This window comes from Danio rerio, chromosome 15 (genome assembly GCF_049306965.1).
Source record: "Danio rerio strain Tuebingen ecotype United States chromosome 15, GRCz12tu, whole genome shotgun sequence".
Classification (NCBI taxonomy): domain Eukaryota; kingdom Metazoa; phylum Chordata; class Actinopteri; order Cypriniformes; family Danionidae; genus Danio; species Danio rerio.
The window spans coordinates 24,106,245-24,122,710 of NC_133190.1; the positions used below are offsets into that span (position 1 = coordinate 24,106,245).

The window sequence follows — 16,466 nt, forward strand, 5'->3', positions numbered from 1 at the left end:
ATTTGTCATCTTCTCTTCAGTGACATCCATATAAACAGTCTCTGGATCAATGCGTGTAAAGATTTCGTGGAACACAAAATACAATATTTTGAAAAAAATGTTAGAATCCTGTAACACAGGGGTCTCCAAAAGGGGGGTCTCAGTCCTCAGTAAGCTCTGTAGGGGATCACGTCTCTTTTTTTCTCGCAGTGGACGATTAGAACAATCATGTTGCCTTAGTTCATTTCATCCCCTGGGTGACCAAAAAAAAAAAAAAAAGGACAAATTTGTAATTCATCCTTCACAAAAAGAGTCTCGCTAATTTGCCTTCAGCAGCTAATAGTATAGACCCAAGCATAGTGGACCCAGGTAAGGAAGCTTCAAACATTTCGGGTCACAGAGCTAGCAATACTGAAAACACAAAATGCAGGAAATATCAATATACAGTAGTTACCAAAACTATATATTTTTTTCCACTTTCTCAAAGCAAAATGTCCCTGACCCAACCACAGTGCATTATCTGCACCAGAGTTCTTGCTAACGAATGCAGACCATCCAAGACATTTGCAGAGAACTCATCCGCAATACAGTGACAGGCCCAGAGCAGTTTTGGACTGCAAGGAGCAAAGGCTTACGTTTTTTTTTTTGTTACAAATGGCCTGCTGATGTTTTGCTTTTATATTTTACATTAGGCTATTATTTATGCATAAACATATCTAGATATTTAGTAATAACATACCCTTTGTTTGAAAACAAATTTTTTGGTCATCATTACTGCAAGCTTATATTAGCAATATTATCATTAAATGTGGAGGGGGACCTTATAATAGTTTCCAGGGGAAAAGGGGGTCTCAGGCAAAAAAAAAAAAAAAAAAGGTTGGTAACCACTGCTGTAACAAATTAAGTGCCATAACTGGATAAATAAATACTATGAAAGTCAATGGTTACAGGTTTTCAACAATTTTCAAAATAACTTTTTTATATAAATAAATAAATAAATAAATAAATAAATACACACACACACACACACACACACACACACACACACACACACACACACACACACACACACACACACACACACACACACACACACACACACACACACACACACACACACACACACACACACACACACACACACACACACACACACACACACACACACACACACACACACACACACACACACACGTGAAGGTTGAGTAAATGAGCACAGAATTTTCCATTTTGGTTGAACTATCCCTTTTAACATACAGAAATCTGAATTTGAGAGCAAACACTTTAATGCTTGTTTGTTTGTTTGTTTGTTAAAAAAGACACAAGTTTGTTAAAAAAAAGACACAAGGCAGTACTAAAGTATCTACTTTCTGTATAAAAAATTTGACAGATGTTAATAATGCCAAACTCAAATAAAAACATAAAAAGCAGTCCAAATGACTCATGCAAGATTTACAGGTTGTTTGTCTTAAAGACTCAGAGTGCACTTGTCATATGGTCTGCTTTTAGTCTCTTCAGAACTACTTTATAAATCTCCATCCACTTTCATTGTGTCCCTTTATTCTCCGTAGCGTCTGACGTCACAACAGAAGCTTTCAAATGTGCTGTATTTCAGATATTTCAGGAAGCTGGATTCATAAGAACATCAAAGCATTTAAGTATGGTAAAGAAGGCATTATTAGCATTATTAATTATTCAGATTATGCCTTTCTGCCTTTGTAATTTTTTCCTCCATTCGTTTGATCTTTCGTTTGAGAGCTTTAGCTATAAACTTTGTCCTCTCCATGGCCTGGTTATGGAAGCAGGGCACATCCCTCTCCAGACTCTGAGGCAATGAGGACTGGGACTGAAACAGAAACGCTCGGAAAAAAAAACCTAATGATGCAAAGAAAAAGAGGAAGAAAAAGTGGATCATTTACATCTCCCGCATAAAACATGATTATCATCAGACTTTAGAATTAATGCAAGCAGAAATACAGGGTGCTTCAAACCATTGCCAGAGTGTTGCTAAGCTCTTCTGGATGGTTTGATAATATAATATAATATAATATAATATAATATAATATAATATAATATAATATAATATAATATAATATAATATAATATAATATAATATAATATAATATAATAAAAATAATATAATATAATATAATTAAAAATAATATAATATAATATAATTTAAAATAATATAATTTAAAATAATTTAATATAATATAATATAGTATAATATAATATAATATAATGCAATGCAATGCAATACAACACAATGTAATGTAATGTAATGTAATAAGAAAACCTTTTTGAAATCATTATTAATCATAAAGTAATTAAAACATTAAATAAATACAGGCCCGTAGCCAGGGGAGGTTCGGGTGGTTCGGAAGACCCACCCCTCACTGACAAAGGACTAGAACAGGGGTCTCAAACTGCCGGCCTACAGGCCGTTTAACACCCACCTTTCTCCTACCTCTAGCCCGCAGCTGACGTCAAAAATAGATTCAGGCCGCCAAAACATATATTTTTGAATAATTATCATTGTTATGCTGTAGCATTTAGCCATTTGTGGTTTTGACCCCCACCTAGTTGACATTTCAAGCACAGCATTCAGATTAGTTTTACTTTCATTTTCTCTCAGTGTGTGGTCGAAAGTAACACACATGCATTTTAATTCTGTGGCTGATTTAAACGTTATAATATATGTCTGCAAGTGCTCAATTTTAATAAAGTTCTATTTTTGTAAATATTCAAAGGTTGTTTGATTATTATAATTTTTATACGACATGTATTTTGTTGTGCCAACACTTCTTCACTGCTTACACGTTTATGGTGGTGTAACGAATATGATCATTTTGCTAATATTTGATTTAAATGGTCTCATTTAATAGATTTTCCTCATATGCTTATTGAGATTTGCATAAAAATTATGTACAGTTGCAATTAGATTTATTAAACCCCCTGAATCATTAGCCCCCCTGCTTATTTTTGTCTTCAATTTCTGTGTAACGAAGAGAAGATTTTTTTCAACACATTTCTCATCAAAATAGTTTTAATAATTAATTTCTATTCACTGAGTTCTTTTATCGTTGCCATGATGACAGTAAATAATATTTGACTAGATATTTTTCAAGACACTTCTAGCTTAAAGTGACATTTAAAGGCTTAACTGGTTATTTAGGTTAACTTGGCAGGTAAGAGGAATTAGGCAAGTTATTGTATAACGATGGTTTGTTCTGTAGACTATTATAGCTTAAAGGGGCTTATCATTTTGACCTTAAAATGTTTTATTTTTTATTATTATTAAAAACTGCTTTTAGTCTAGCATAAATAAAACAAACAAGACTTTCTTCAGAAGAAAAATATTATCAGACATACTGTAAAAATGTCCTTGCTCTGTTAAACATCAGTTGGGAAATATTTAAAAAAGAAAAAAAATCAAAGGGGGTTTAATCATTTTGATTGCAACTGTATATTAGTAAAATTGCACTGCTGGTTGGGGTGAACATGTTAAAGTAAATGTGAATATGTACATACATACTTTTCTCCCTCTTTGTAGTTTTGCAAAAGAAAAGAAAGATATTGAAAAGAACAACTGCCAGTAAAGTCACTTACTGTAAATTACCCATACTGCTTTGTGCTGTCATTAGGATTTTAGGACAATACAATTGGTTGGAAAAGAATAATAATTATTATGCCTTTTATTTGTAGCATTTTCATAGCTATTTAAACTACCCTTTCAATACATGCAACAAGAAACAAAAAGCTACAAAAAGCTAGAGTTTTTACTGCATATACACTGGAAGAATGACTGTGTGCATCTAATGCTCGGCCACACACACAACGTCCACAGATATATTTCAGCAGCTGATGTGTGACATGATAAACATGCTGATTTGCATTACCACTGGTGACAGGTAATGCTTGAAATATAAACGTCAAGTCTGTTGTCCTATGCATCAATAACTCAAGGTTTCCATTTTTTTATTGCGCTTGAATGTTAAAACAGCCCTCCTATAAATTGTCAGTCACTGAAACGACCCCTGGTCTAGAACTTGTCCCATACATGAACCCATTTGTGCTATTTTGACTGCTATGCCATCAAAAATACTGAAAATAACCCATCAAAGAAGTCTATAAGACCAAGTGGAATTTTCTGTTAACTGTCGATTCGGTGTGACTTCAGCTAATCAGTTTTGACCAATGCTAACAAATATATTTCATAATATTTTTCAGTTCAACTTCCAGCTGTGCAAGAAAATCTGACGTAAGTGAAGTCATCTTTCACTATTGACCTACAGTATTGTTTTTAAATAAAGAAAACATTTTACAAGTAATTTTTTCCTAAGTCTTGGACCTTATTTCCGAAACAAAAGTGACCAATAAAAAGGTGTGAAGCATCAAAAGCGGCCCAGAGAGAGGCTAGAAAAATAATGAAGCTCTACATTATTCATTTTTTAAAAACATTTCTAATTCAAATGGCAAAATTCTGAAAATGTAATGTGCTGTGCCAGTTTGTTATTTGCCTAATAAATGACAATAGGCTACAGTTTTTAATTTTAAGAGATTATCATAAGAGTTTTCTAATGATGTAATATGTATTTTAAAAATAAGTATTTATTCATATTTCTTTGTTCCAAATATTTAGCAAATGTTTTGGTACATCAAAAGGTATAGTTATAATGACCATCCAACAAGCTTTTCCAGCTAAAAATAGTGATTAAAATGTCACTAAAATGCAACTCATATTTATCATCTCATAATTAAATAGAAAATTAGGTGAATAACTGCAAAAAGGCCCACATTTTGAGAAAAAAAGAACCACCCTTTTCACCAGGCCTGATATAATACTATAAATGTAAAAAAAAAAACTGTTTAATTACTGTCCCAAGTTTGAGTCCCGACTCGCAGAACTTTCAAGATCGAATTCCCCGCCTCCTACTCCCTCTAAATTCACGTCTTGATTAATATACTGTCCTATCCTAATAAATCTAAATAATATAAATCTTTTTAAAAAAGCATAATAATAGTCAGCAAATCATTAGAAAACCAATTCACACTTCCAAGTCAAAGCCACCATCAATCAAACAAACAGGCCCAGTGTGTCTTCAAGGACTCAGAATCAATCATAAGTGTCTGCTCATTCTTCGCAGTTATTCATAAGAGATTTAACGTCACGATTATTACTTCATCATAAATCCATTAAACACTCCACAACAAAGCGCACAAGCACCCTGCCAACATCCCATCTGTACCACCGAGTTTCTTCTCCACAATCAGATCAACAATGCGAATGACTCCGATCACTAAAATGTAATTAAACATCCCTGTGCTCCTACCAAGAGGCTGTACGCTGTGCAGATTACACTGGTAATGCTTTAGCGCCAATACTCCAGCAGCTCCAGAGCCAGCCACATCATTGACTCCAGATGAATGGTCACCTTCTGCTGCCGTCAGCCCTGCAAAGACGCAATGCAGAGTCCCACAGCGCTACTGCCCCATCTGCAGCTCCCATGAGCCTCTGCAACCCGCAGAGTCCAACCAAAGTAACCCGTGGCTCGTGATGCACTGTTCTTGAATTCTCACAGCCGATTCCGAATTCTGATTTTTTTACAAGTATCCTGCCCAATTCCAATGTACATCAAAAATAGTTTGCTTTAATTATGTGCAATCATTTCAAAGTATAGACCATTCTGAGGGATGTAAACAATAACAATGGTCCCAACAATGGTATTTCCTGTTTTACATTTAAAATTTCTATAGTTTCTGATTATCTAAAAAGAGCCACATACTGAAAAAATATTGTTATGATAGCTGGTTTACGTAACATTATGATTGAATTGCTTCTTGTTACAGTTCTGAAATAGTTTGGCATCAAGCAGGAAATGTTCATAGGCCAATGACATCACCACATTGAAATGGTCTATAAATGAAAACATAATGATTGACTTTAGTTTGTAAAATTAGGTTACACAAAGCAAAAAAACAGCATACAGGCTGAATAAAAATGCTAATTTAGTCTCGTCCACTAGGTGGCACTTATCCCATAGCAATATTTAAGCAGTTTCATTGTTAGTGCTTATCAAGAAGAAGCTTCACTTGTTGTTAATATGCATTATACAGAGATAGTCTAAATAGAAAATACTTCTACAAAAAAATCTGACATTGGTTTTCCTTTTATGGCACTTTTCCACTGTTAGCTACAGCATGATTTGGTACAACTCACTTTTGGGGCGATTTTCAAGTGAACTGTAGTGTTACGAAAACGTCACATTTAAACACTGCTGATATTGATTGGCTGGAGAGAATGTTCACTACCCGTGTGATGGGATTTGCTACAAGAGACACCTAGTCAGCTACAGCCACTGTACGATTATTTTAATGGATAGCAGCACTCAACATGGATGCATCGTGATCAGTAGACAAGGTGGATATGTTTGTGAAACATCTGTCTGAGTATTTATAACATGCTCGTGTGAGAAGCAAGGAGAAAAGACAGACACTTGTTAACAGTGTCATATATCTTTAAAGTTGGTGTGTATGAACTCAAAACACACAACAGGTGATTCAAAAACAGGTGGTTGAGGGTGATTCAGAATGTCATGACATGGCAGTAGAGACCAGCTCAACTATGACATTATCAGATGTGCTTTCACATCTGTGGTTCGGTTCATTTAGTCCAGACCAAGGGCAACAACACCACACTGATTGCTTTGGTCCGAACCAGTTGAAAAGAACTAAAATGCAGTCATGTGACAAAATCCACATCACTCATTAGCCAGATGTTATTGAACACATTTCTTTAACTGCTCAATTGGTCAGAATTAATGTGTGGGAAAATGCCAGCAAGTAAACAAAACAGCAGACACAAAATGTTGATTTTTAGATGACTGCGCTGGCTGACTGTATCCCTGGTCATAGTATACTATATCGTTTGTATACATCACTTTAGACAAACTATACATTGAGAATAATTGCAAATGGTGAAGGCACATCGCAGGTCAAGCTGTATCAATGCATATTTCCCACCAGTCCTGTGTAAACTACGGCAGGCAGTGTTTATTTGTATATATATTTATTTATATCGTGAGATGGCAGAGTGCCAGAACAGCTTGAAGTAGCATATACACAGGTGCGCAGCACCAGATGATACTATGATGTATGTCTGCATTTTATGTAATTATTTTTGTATTTATTTATTTATTGTTAATAATTGATTGTTATTGCCTGTACTGTAAGTAGGTCTATACATTGTTCATACTGCATTTTTGTTTTTAATAATATAAATAATAATAATAATAATAAACTTGAAAGAAATGCTTAATATTAACCTGACGTTTCTGTTATTCTATTAAAATTAAAATAAAGTAGTCAGATATTTTGTTGTTTAAAGTGATAAGATGAATACTGGTATTCCACACTAACTGGACATATACCATTACATTTGAGCAATATGAATCACAATAACTTTGGGTTTTTTATACTGACATTGAAAGATGTAATCTCCTCAGAATTGAGAAGCTTTTGTTGTCTTCAAGTAAAAAAAAAAAATATATAATATGTTCACAACCCAAATTAAAAAATCTTATTAATCAAAATTTTTAAATATGAACTTATATGGTTCTTCGTCTCAAGGCCTTGATTATCCAGCTTAATTCAGACTCTTGAAACACATAAAACTACAAGCGATGAGCCATAATAAAAACTGCCCAAACACAAAAGTCTTATCGGTAAAGTGTTGCAAAATATGTAAAGTTATCTCTAGTTATCTGTAAAGTACATTTGCAGTCCAGAACAGAGACTAGACAAATTAAAAAAAAGTCCAAATCCGATTTGTTGTCAGTCCATCTGTGTGTACATCTATCGGGGGAGCCATGGTACAGGCTGTAAATTGTATTTTTGCCCAGTTGCTCTCTTGGATAACACCATCTGTGGGTGTATTGGAGTGGTGGAAGGTCACAGCTGCAGATGGCCTGTGTCACAGCAGTCTTGTATGACCTCAGCTTAAGCTCACAAAGACAAGACAACTCAAGGATGCCATGCTGATAGGCCAGCTAATGTCTCTCGGTCTCTTACCCGTTTGTTGTCGGCAGGACTGTGGTAAAACTGCGAGATGACCTGTTTCTTGTCCTCCTGCTCCCTGGGCAGCTGAAATTTCTCTGATACCGGGGTGAAGTTGGCACCATAGTCATAAGACACATAAACCTGTCAATTAAAAAGCATGATGTCACATTTCAAGTTGATACACTTCTGAAACTGTAGCTATGCTCAAAACTCATTATAAGCTTCATCTTTTGAAATTAGTCTCTGTGTGAGCTGTACTTCATACGCTAATGCAGTACTGACAATGATAAATGAACCTATATTGCCCATGAAATTTCACTAATGTGACCGCAAGTAAAGTCAACATCCTATTCAGAAAGACACCTTTTAGTATTAGATACATTTGGTTCTTTCTAAATAAGGAGAAATTTAATCAAATCAAACTTCACAACATCAGTGAGCTCATAAATGACTCTGCTTACATTTGGTTTGGGTTTGATGTTAACCTGTTGCTTAGTTAAAAGTTTCATAATCAGATTGGATACTCAGATGTCTCAAACATAATGCTACTTACGTCAAACACACTAAAAATCCTTTTTACACGCAATTCTAAAAATGTTCAATATTTGCATGTTGCTTAGCTAAAAGCATTATAATCAGATAAGAAACTACCTATGTCTCAAAATGAAAGCCACTGACGTCACACATACAGAAACTTTCAGCTTACAATTTATTCTAAGCGTTTGAGGGTAGCATGTTGCTAAGCTAACTGCATCCTAACAGAATGATAAACTCCTAAAGTATTATGTAAAACATGTTAGCATATTGCTAAACTAAGAGAAGAATAACCCTCATAAATGCTCCTTATGAAAAGCACACATGATAACTGATTCCAGAGATTGATATTAGCATCTTGCTAAGCTAAGGTGCTTAACCTGCAAATATATTTTCAGATGTTTATTAATATTTTGTTTTTGCTTTGGCTTTCATATTTTTAGCCTTTCATTTGTTTTATTTTTTACAACCCCAAATCAGAAAAGGTTGGGGGAGTATGGAAAACACAAATACAAAAGAAAGAAGTGATTTCTAAATTTACTTTGACTTGTATTTCATTACAGACAATAAATCAAACAATTAATGTCTTACGATTTTTATTTTATTGATTTATTTATTATTTTTCAAAATAAACACGTATTTCAAGCTTGGTTCTTGCAACACATTTGAAAAAGTCAGAACAGTAAAGCATTTAACACTTTGTAATGTTTCCATTCCTTTTCACAACACTTAAAAAATGTTTAGGGGCTGAAGACACAAAGTGATGAAGTGTTTCATGAGTAATTTTGTCCCATTCCTGCAAACAAGTCTTAAGGTGAGCAGAAGTATGGGGACTTTGTCACATTTTGTGCTTCAAAATGAGCCACACATTCTATATTGGAGACAGGCCGGGACTGCAGACAGGCCAGTCAAGTACCTGTATCCACTTCCTCTAATTACTAGCCCTAAATTGCTCCATTCCCAACTTTTTTTGGAATGCGTTGCAGGTCTGAATGACAGGAAAGGATGCATAAATTATAAATGAAATTAGGTTGACCAGACAAACAATGAAATAGTTTGTGTTCATATTGTCTACAATGAAAGTCAAAATACAAAAACAAAATTTGGAAATCACTACTTTCATTTTATACTTCCATTTTCATACTGGTCAACCCTCCTGTTTTTCCAGGGATTTTCCCGTATTTTACAGTTCTATCCCGCCTTCATCCTGAAAAGGTATTTTCCTGTATTTCTCCCATATTATCAATCGTTCTATAAAGGGTGGCAATAAACATTAAAAAGCCAATCCTTCATATACACAACCCATACTGGCGAACCACCAGGGGATGCCCCTCGCTCTTAAATGTGAATCTATTCTGTGCTTTTGCCTTATTTAGGTATGAAAACATTTTAAAATTAAAATAAAAACAAAGGAATTCCCTTCTTTTCCATTAAAAGACTGTTGTCACTCCTACGCAATCCTCAAAACAGTCAAATAGCAGTGTGTAACTGTTAGCTGATGTGCTCCATAGTGATAAATAGATGTAGTTTCCCAAACTTATTCTGTGCATGCGATTTGAAGCGGAGCAAAAGTCTGGGTTTTGGGTGCATGTTTGAACAGACATATACACTTAATTAATAATAATATTATCTAAAGATGTCGATCTGGGTAGGGTTTTTTTCCAAACACAATTAATTTTGTCCTAAATGAGCATAAAAAGTTAGGAAAGCGAAAAATATATTCATTATAACTTTTATTATAACTAGTGGCAGGCTGTTATTAGCGTTAACATGCTGCGAGACTCTTATCGCACAACAAAAAAAAATATCGCCGTTGATCTATTCTCAAAGTTGGGTTGGGAGCTGGGTCTCTAGTGAGCTGTCTGAAAAGAAATTGCCCTTCTGAATCAAATCAGCAGGATGCCCTTCTGAATCTTTCACTTACTTCGAGGACACTACTGACTAAGTTTACATGGACATCTGTAATCTAGTTATTTGCCTTAATAGACAATAATATAATTAAGTTGTTTACATGAAGTGCTTTCATGTAAAAGTATTCCTGTAATTTTGACTGCAGTTCGGCACTTTTACATTCACTCATGAACATTTCATTCATCCCCCCGTGACAAACTGGGGTATTATACGCAAATAAGGAGTAAGGACTGGTGAGAGTGTTATGGAATTTAATAAAACATACAAAATGGAAAGAAAAAAACTTCTGCATTTCGCGATGTGTGTGTATGTGTGCGTGCGCGCGTGCTTGCTAGGCTTGGGCGGTATTACAGTATTATGGTATACCACGGGATCTAAAAATAGCAACAGTGTCAGTTTCAATACCGTTATATCATCATAAAATATAAAAAATCCTTTATCTAATGCCTACAAAAACGTATATCATCATGGGACAGTGTGGAGGAGAGAGAGAGAGGGAGGGAGAGGGAGGGAGAGGGAGTGGTGAGGTGAGGTGACGAGTAGCGCTCCAAAGTGACCTGCAGTTTGGCAGTATTTCTCGTTTCGACTGAACGAGAAGGGAGATGTGGTAAATATGAACTAGAGGTCTGCATTAGAGATGAAGATCTTTGCCCGAACCCGACGGGACCCAAAAAATCCAACGGCCGTTCTAGCCAAGTATTTTGGCGGTTGCTCATACACTGCGTATTACGGTAGAGCGCTTAACCGCAAGCTGACAGGTAAAAAGACGAGGTGACTCGCTACATTGATACTGCTGTCATGGAAAATTAAATGAATGCTCCTGGCTCGTAGAAGATGAACAAACAATCTTACCCAAAACTTGCAAAATCAGCCAGATCAGAACTCTGCATCTGGGCCTGTAGCAGCACCAGTGAAAGGGTGTTCAGTGCTGCTGGACGCCCTGAGCACAGGACTGCGCTAAAGCCAGTGGATTCAATAATGTTCCTCCACAAAAACACGTAGCCTAATCTTGGTGAGTAAAGGGGTTTTAAATTATAAATGAATATTAATTAAACCATAAAATCATAATGTAGACAGAGTATACAGGCTAATGTTGGTAATATTCTTTTAATATTCAGCTTCATCGTCGCCTTATGGCCAGATTGTGAAGAGATCTTGCAGAGCTTTTATCTTAATTTCGTTATTGCCAAAATACCCATCATCATTTATAATTTATTTTGATTTAATTTGTAAAGCAAGACTTCTTTTCATTGGTGTGGTGGCCAATTTAAAGGCTAAGTGGATGTACCTAGTAAGGGTGTCATGACCCTCCAAATCCTTGATTCGATTACATTTTCGATTCTAAAGGCACGATTCGATTTTCGATTATGAATAATTAATTAATGACCAATTAATTATTTGTAGCCTACCGTTTAAACTACCTGACCTGCATGGTCTTTGTTTTACCCATAAACAAATCATACAGTAAATGAATAAAGGCAAGATACACACATAATTACCACCTGTCAATCACTTTTTCTGCGGGACTCGTGAATAGGCATTGATCTGTGTCGTTATAATGGCGTCTGTAAAAAAGACGCACAACCAACAGGAACCAGCCAACAGTATCTGAGGTGATCACTAAAATGACTAAGTACAAGTGAGTGAAAGACTGAAGCAGTCCTCTGACTGCCTGGACCTGCCGTCTCGAGCGCATGGCTGTGAGTGCGTCTGTGTCTGTGTGGTCACGTGATGTGCATTTTCAGTGGTAGTGAGGAAGGAGGGCTGCTCAGAAATGCTACACGCCACTGTGGATGTCAAATCGTTGTCGTTCTAAAATGCCATTTAAAAACAAAGACAGTGTAAACAGGGCCTGAGTGAGTACTTTTCGCGAGCGGATTTGCAACGGGGGCAGGCGGAGGATCGCGATGCCGGTGTTGTCTATCTGACGAACCGTACGTAATACGTACATAGCAGGGCTTGCAAAACTGTGTTTTTTTTTCGTCGACAACACGAACGTTGTCAACATAACTCACTGGAAATCCAAAATGCTTATTACACACCGGCGACTTCATTGAAAGAGCAGAGGGTTTAAGTTTTGTCGACGGGTCTCCTGCTTCTGCAGTTTAACAAGCACTTAAACAAGCCTGTTTTTTCCCGCTTGGCAAGCCAAGCTGACGTGACATGGGGGCATGGCAGCATCGACGATTCTATTTTTTGATTCGATAATCGAAATTGAGCATAAATTTCGATCGATTTCGATTAAAAATTGAAATCGTGACACCCCTAGTACCTAGACCTATTTAGTGTACTGAGATGTTACGGTGTTACAGAGGACTTATTTTATTTCTTTGTTCCAACTTCCAAGTGGCCTATAGTCTACGTTTGTTACGAATAAATTATGTTAAAACATAAATGACTCGTTCTTGAAAAAAGGCAATAGAGCGGTGTGTATGAGCACATTTGTATAATGTCGGGCTGTAAACGGGTTTGGGCTTTTAAAAAGCTGTCAATCAAAATGTACCTGTCGGGCTCAGGCCCCATCGGGTATAATGTTTATGGTCTGATTACAGCTCTCTGCATTCCCGCTGCTGTACCACGGGAGCCGACCAGATTTCTTGCGGTGCGGGAGTAAATTTCCGAATAAATCGCGGGATCGGTCGGTAACTTTGGTGTTTGGTGAAAGCGAGCACGCGAGCAATGCTCTCTCTCTATGCGTGTGTGTGTGTGTGTGTGTGTGTGTGTGTGTGTGTGTGTGTGTGTGAGAGAGAGAGAGAATAAGAGAGAGAGCTTGGTGTGTGTGTGTGTGTGTGTGTGTGTGTGCGTGTGTGTGTGTGTGTGTGTGTGTGTCTGTGTGCGAATGAGAGGAGTGTCCTGCGCAGACGAATACAAGTAAGATAAACAGGTGACCGCGAACCTAAGGTTGCATGTAAGGTATTCAGTTACTGAATGGTTTAGGTCAAAGCCAACAGTTTATTGACGCTGTCTGAGCCTTACGTCATTTTTTTTTTATTATGCACAGTAATACCGGATACTGGGATAAAATATGGAGGAGGTTTGACAGTATCAAATTTGGATCCCACCCAAGCCTAGTGCTAGTGGTCCTTTACTGACAGCTGTGTGTGTGGATCATGTCGGAAAATATGGCGAAAAGTCCTACATGACGGTAATAGTTTGATTGAGTTGTTTACTTCAATAATCCAACTAATATATGCATATTCCACGTCTTAATTCCATTTTTGTTTAGTTCAGTTATGACTTTAGTGGGATTAAGGTATATAATAAAAAAAAATTCACAATTTCGAGCTTATATAAGCCTACCGTTCAAAGTTCAGGTTTAACTGAATAAACAGTTAGTAAACACAAGTACATCTTACTGAACATCATTTATTTTCATCACCGATTATCATAGTAGAACAGTTTCTCAAGCAGCTTGTAATGCATTTTGGAAACAGGAGATGAGCCCCTGGTCTAATGTGCTACCTGGCTTGAGAAACCTGTTCTCAAAGACTTACTTTTAGTAATTATTCCTGGTAGCACACAGATTCTGAATGCCTTCAGAAGAATTCAAATGAGCCATTTTAATCTAGATTAGTTCCAAGATTACAGTCATATTAATCTAGATTTTAAAAATTTATCTATGCCCACCTATAATTATAAGTTTGGATCTGTGCATTTTTAAAGTGACAGCTGTTAATGTAATAAAATGAAAAATCTAAATGACAGATTCATTCATTGCTCAATAATCAGAATGTTTAAGTTATACAGTGAAGAAATGGGCATACCCCTTATTTTCACATCCCAATGTTGACAGGTATGCCTTTTCCATAATGTACGAACCTTTTCTGATTTGGGTTTGTACACATGTATTGATATATTGCATTATGAGAATGTTGGCATAATAGTATATTCCCTTTTTGAAAAGGGATGCATCTTTAATGCAATATAAGTTTTATTTCTCTTATTTATTGCCCATTTTGGATGGTAAATCTACATAAATGGATGCTGTCTTCTCCAAAGTGGATAAATTTGTTAGAATTTGGCTTAAGAAATGTAAGTGCTTGTAATGAAGCAGTTAATCTCTTGCGAGGTGTTGTTTTTGGAACCGAGGGTGTGTGTAATGCACTCTTCTGTAATCACTTGCAATTTCAACAAAGGAAAGAAAATAAAGTGCCATCTCAGTGCTTACAAGTAAATGGTTTGCATTTGGAGCTCTTTTTGCTATCATTTGCTTTGTCTTGCTAGTCACAAAGAACACCTGTACTTCACAGGTGAGCAGATAATAGCTGCAGTGCCCTATAAAGTAAGTCCGCACCACTTTCCTCGCATTTGCATTAGATAATCTTTAACGTAAAAGCTTTGCAATTATTTAAAACTCTGCAATTATTGCCATGTAGATGGGGAAAAAATAGCATTGCAGGACACAAGACATTTTTTTCCAGGCAGTGCAGAGAGTTTAAAGTAATATAATGAAAGTGCAGGGCACTGAAAAACAGAGGGAGGCCTTTCATCTGTATGACTCAGAGAGCTGTAGAAAGCAAAGCTAGCCCGTCAAGATATTCTTGGTATCTTAAATATATATGATGGCTGGTTAGCACTGTCGCCTCACAGCAAAAAGGTTGCTGGGTCGATTCCCGACTAGACCAGATGGGGTTTGCATGTTCTTTGTGAAGTTTGCATACATGCTCTCCCCCATGCGTGGGTTTTCCACTAAGTATAGGTGAATTCCAGTTTTATTATTTTAAGAAAATCTTGATGGTTTTGGTACTTAAACTGTAATTTCTGTGTTTACCTTCAGCACAAATACCTTTTTTGATTCTCCTATCATTCAGTTAATAATTTTTTTTCCTATCAACAGAGAGTGCAAACAGAGAGTCAGGTCAGTTCCTGGAACAACAGAAAGATTTCAGCTTCCGCGTTCTATGAAGATTTTCTCAATTCATTGTCAAAAATTTAAGAACAGTTTTAAAGATCAACATGCGTCAAGGTAACCCGCACATTTTAAGGCAATTTTTTGGCTGATACATGACAAAATATTTAGGTTATTTGATATTTCACTGATGCTATGGGTGCTACATTCTCCATCAGACAGCTCAGCAGGAATTCCCCCTAATTATGAAATATAACTGCCTATAATGGGCTATTTATTGGAAAATGATGAGCAAGACTTAAATTTGAACAAAGCTGGGGAGGAATTTAAAGAAAAAATTTACCTTTTTATTTAGCCAATTATGTAGTTAAAGTAATAGTCTATGTATACACAGTCACAGCACCCATGCTTTGGGTGTTGGCAGCAAAAATGAGCAAAAATGCAGTTATAGCTTTGCTATAAATAACTTTCCTAAACTTAGTTCTGAGATCAGTTTTAATCAAACGTTTATGTAACTCATGAAACATGCTTAAAAATGGTTGTTTTAATTCATTACTATAGATAAAACTAGGATAAGAAAAGAGACCTTGAAATGTACGATACATAATAGAATTACATGATTCTATCAGACCTTTGAGTTTAAGTTAAATAAAAATACAAATGTATTTAAGCTTTTATTTGATAAAATCAACTTGGACCAACTTGATTGCATTTAAATGTGTACAGTTTTTTTGTTGGTGCTAAACAAATTTATTGGATGTTAAATTCTGTCCTCAATTAAATTAAGTTCATCCAATGAGTTATTTTTTGAGTGCAGTTCCAATAATAAAAGAAGAAGCTGTGTATTATAAGCCACAACCTGTAAGTATTTTTACTTGTTAAATGTATAGCTTACATGCACAGTTTCTGGCTTCAACTGTATGTTGTACCGAGGATGAAAACAAGGATGTAAACAACGGGAAATGCTGTTTGGCACTGCTAACCATTTAGCTACACACATAAATTCCTATTTTTCTGTCAAACCCTTGTAAACACCCACAATCTTGCCTAGTGCACACAATGTCTCTCTATGTGGCCACGTTCTGTGCTTTCTACATTTGAAATAATGAACTCAATTTCACAACAGTTATGTGAA

At 36.0% G+C, this 16,466-nt stretch overlaps 1 protein-coding gene across 4 annotated transcripts in view; it reads right to left on the reverse strand.

Moving 5' to 3' along the window:
- The window catches only part of sorl1 (sortilin-related receptor, L(DLR class) A repeats containing), a 129,185-nt gene that overhangs the window by 101,063 nt on the left and 11,656 nt on the right, over positions 1 to 16,466 (reverse strand). For all 4 annotated transcript variants that reach the window (XR_012390822.1, XM_073923655.1, XM_068213715.1 and 1 more), the window contains exon 3: positions 8,050 to 8,178. Coding sequence is in view for 3 of the 4 variants with exons in the window: in XM_073923655.1 (XP_073779756.1) it covers positions 8,050 to 8,178 (129 nt within the window). In the remaining variant the exon portion in view is untranslated. The remainder of the gene's footprint in view (positions 1 to 8,049; positions 8,179 to 16,466) is intronic.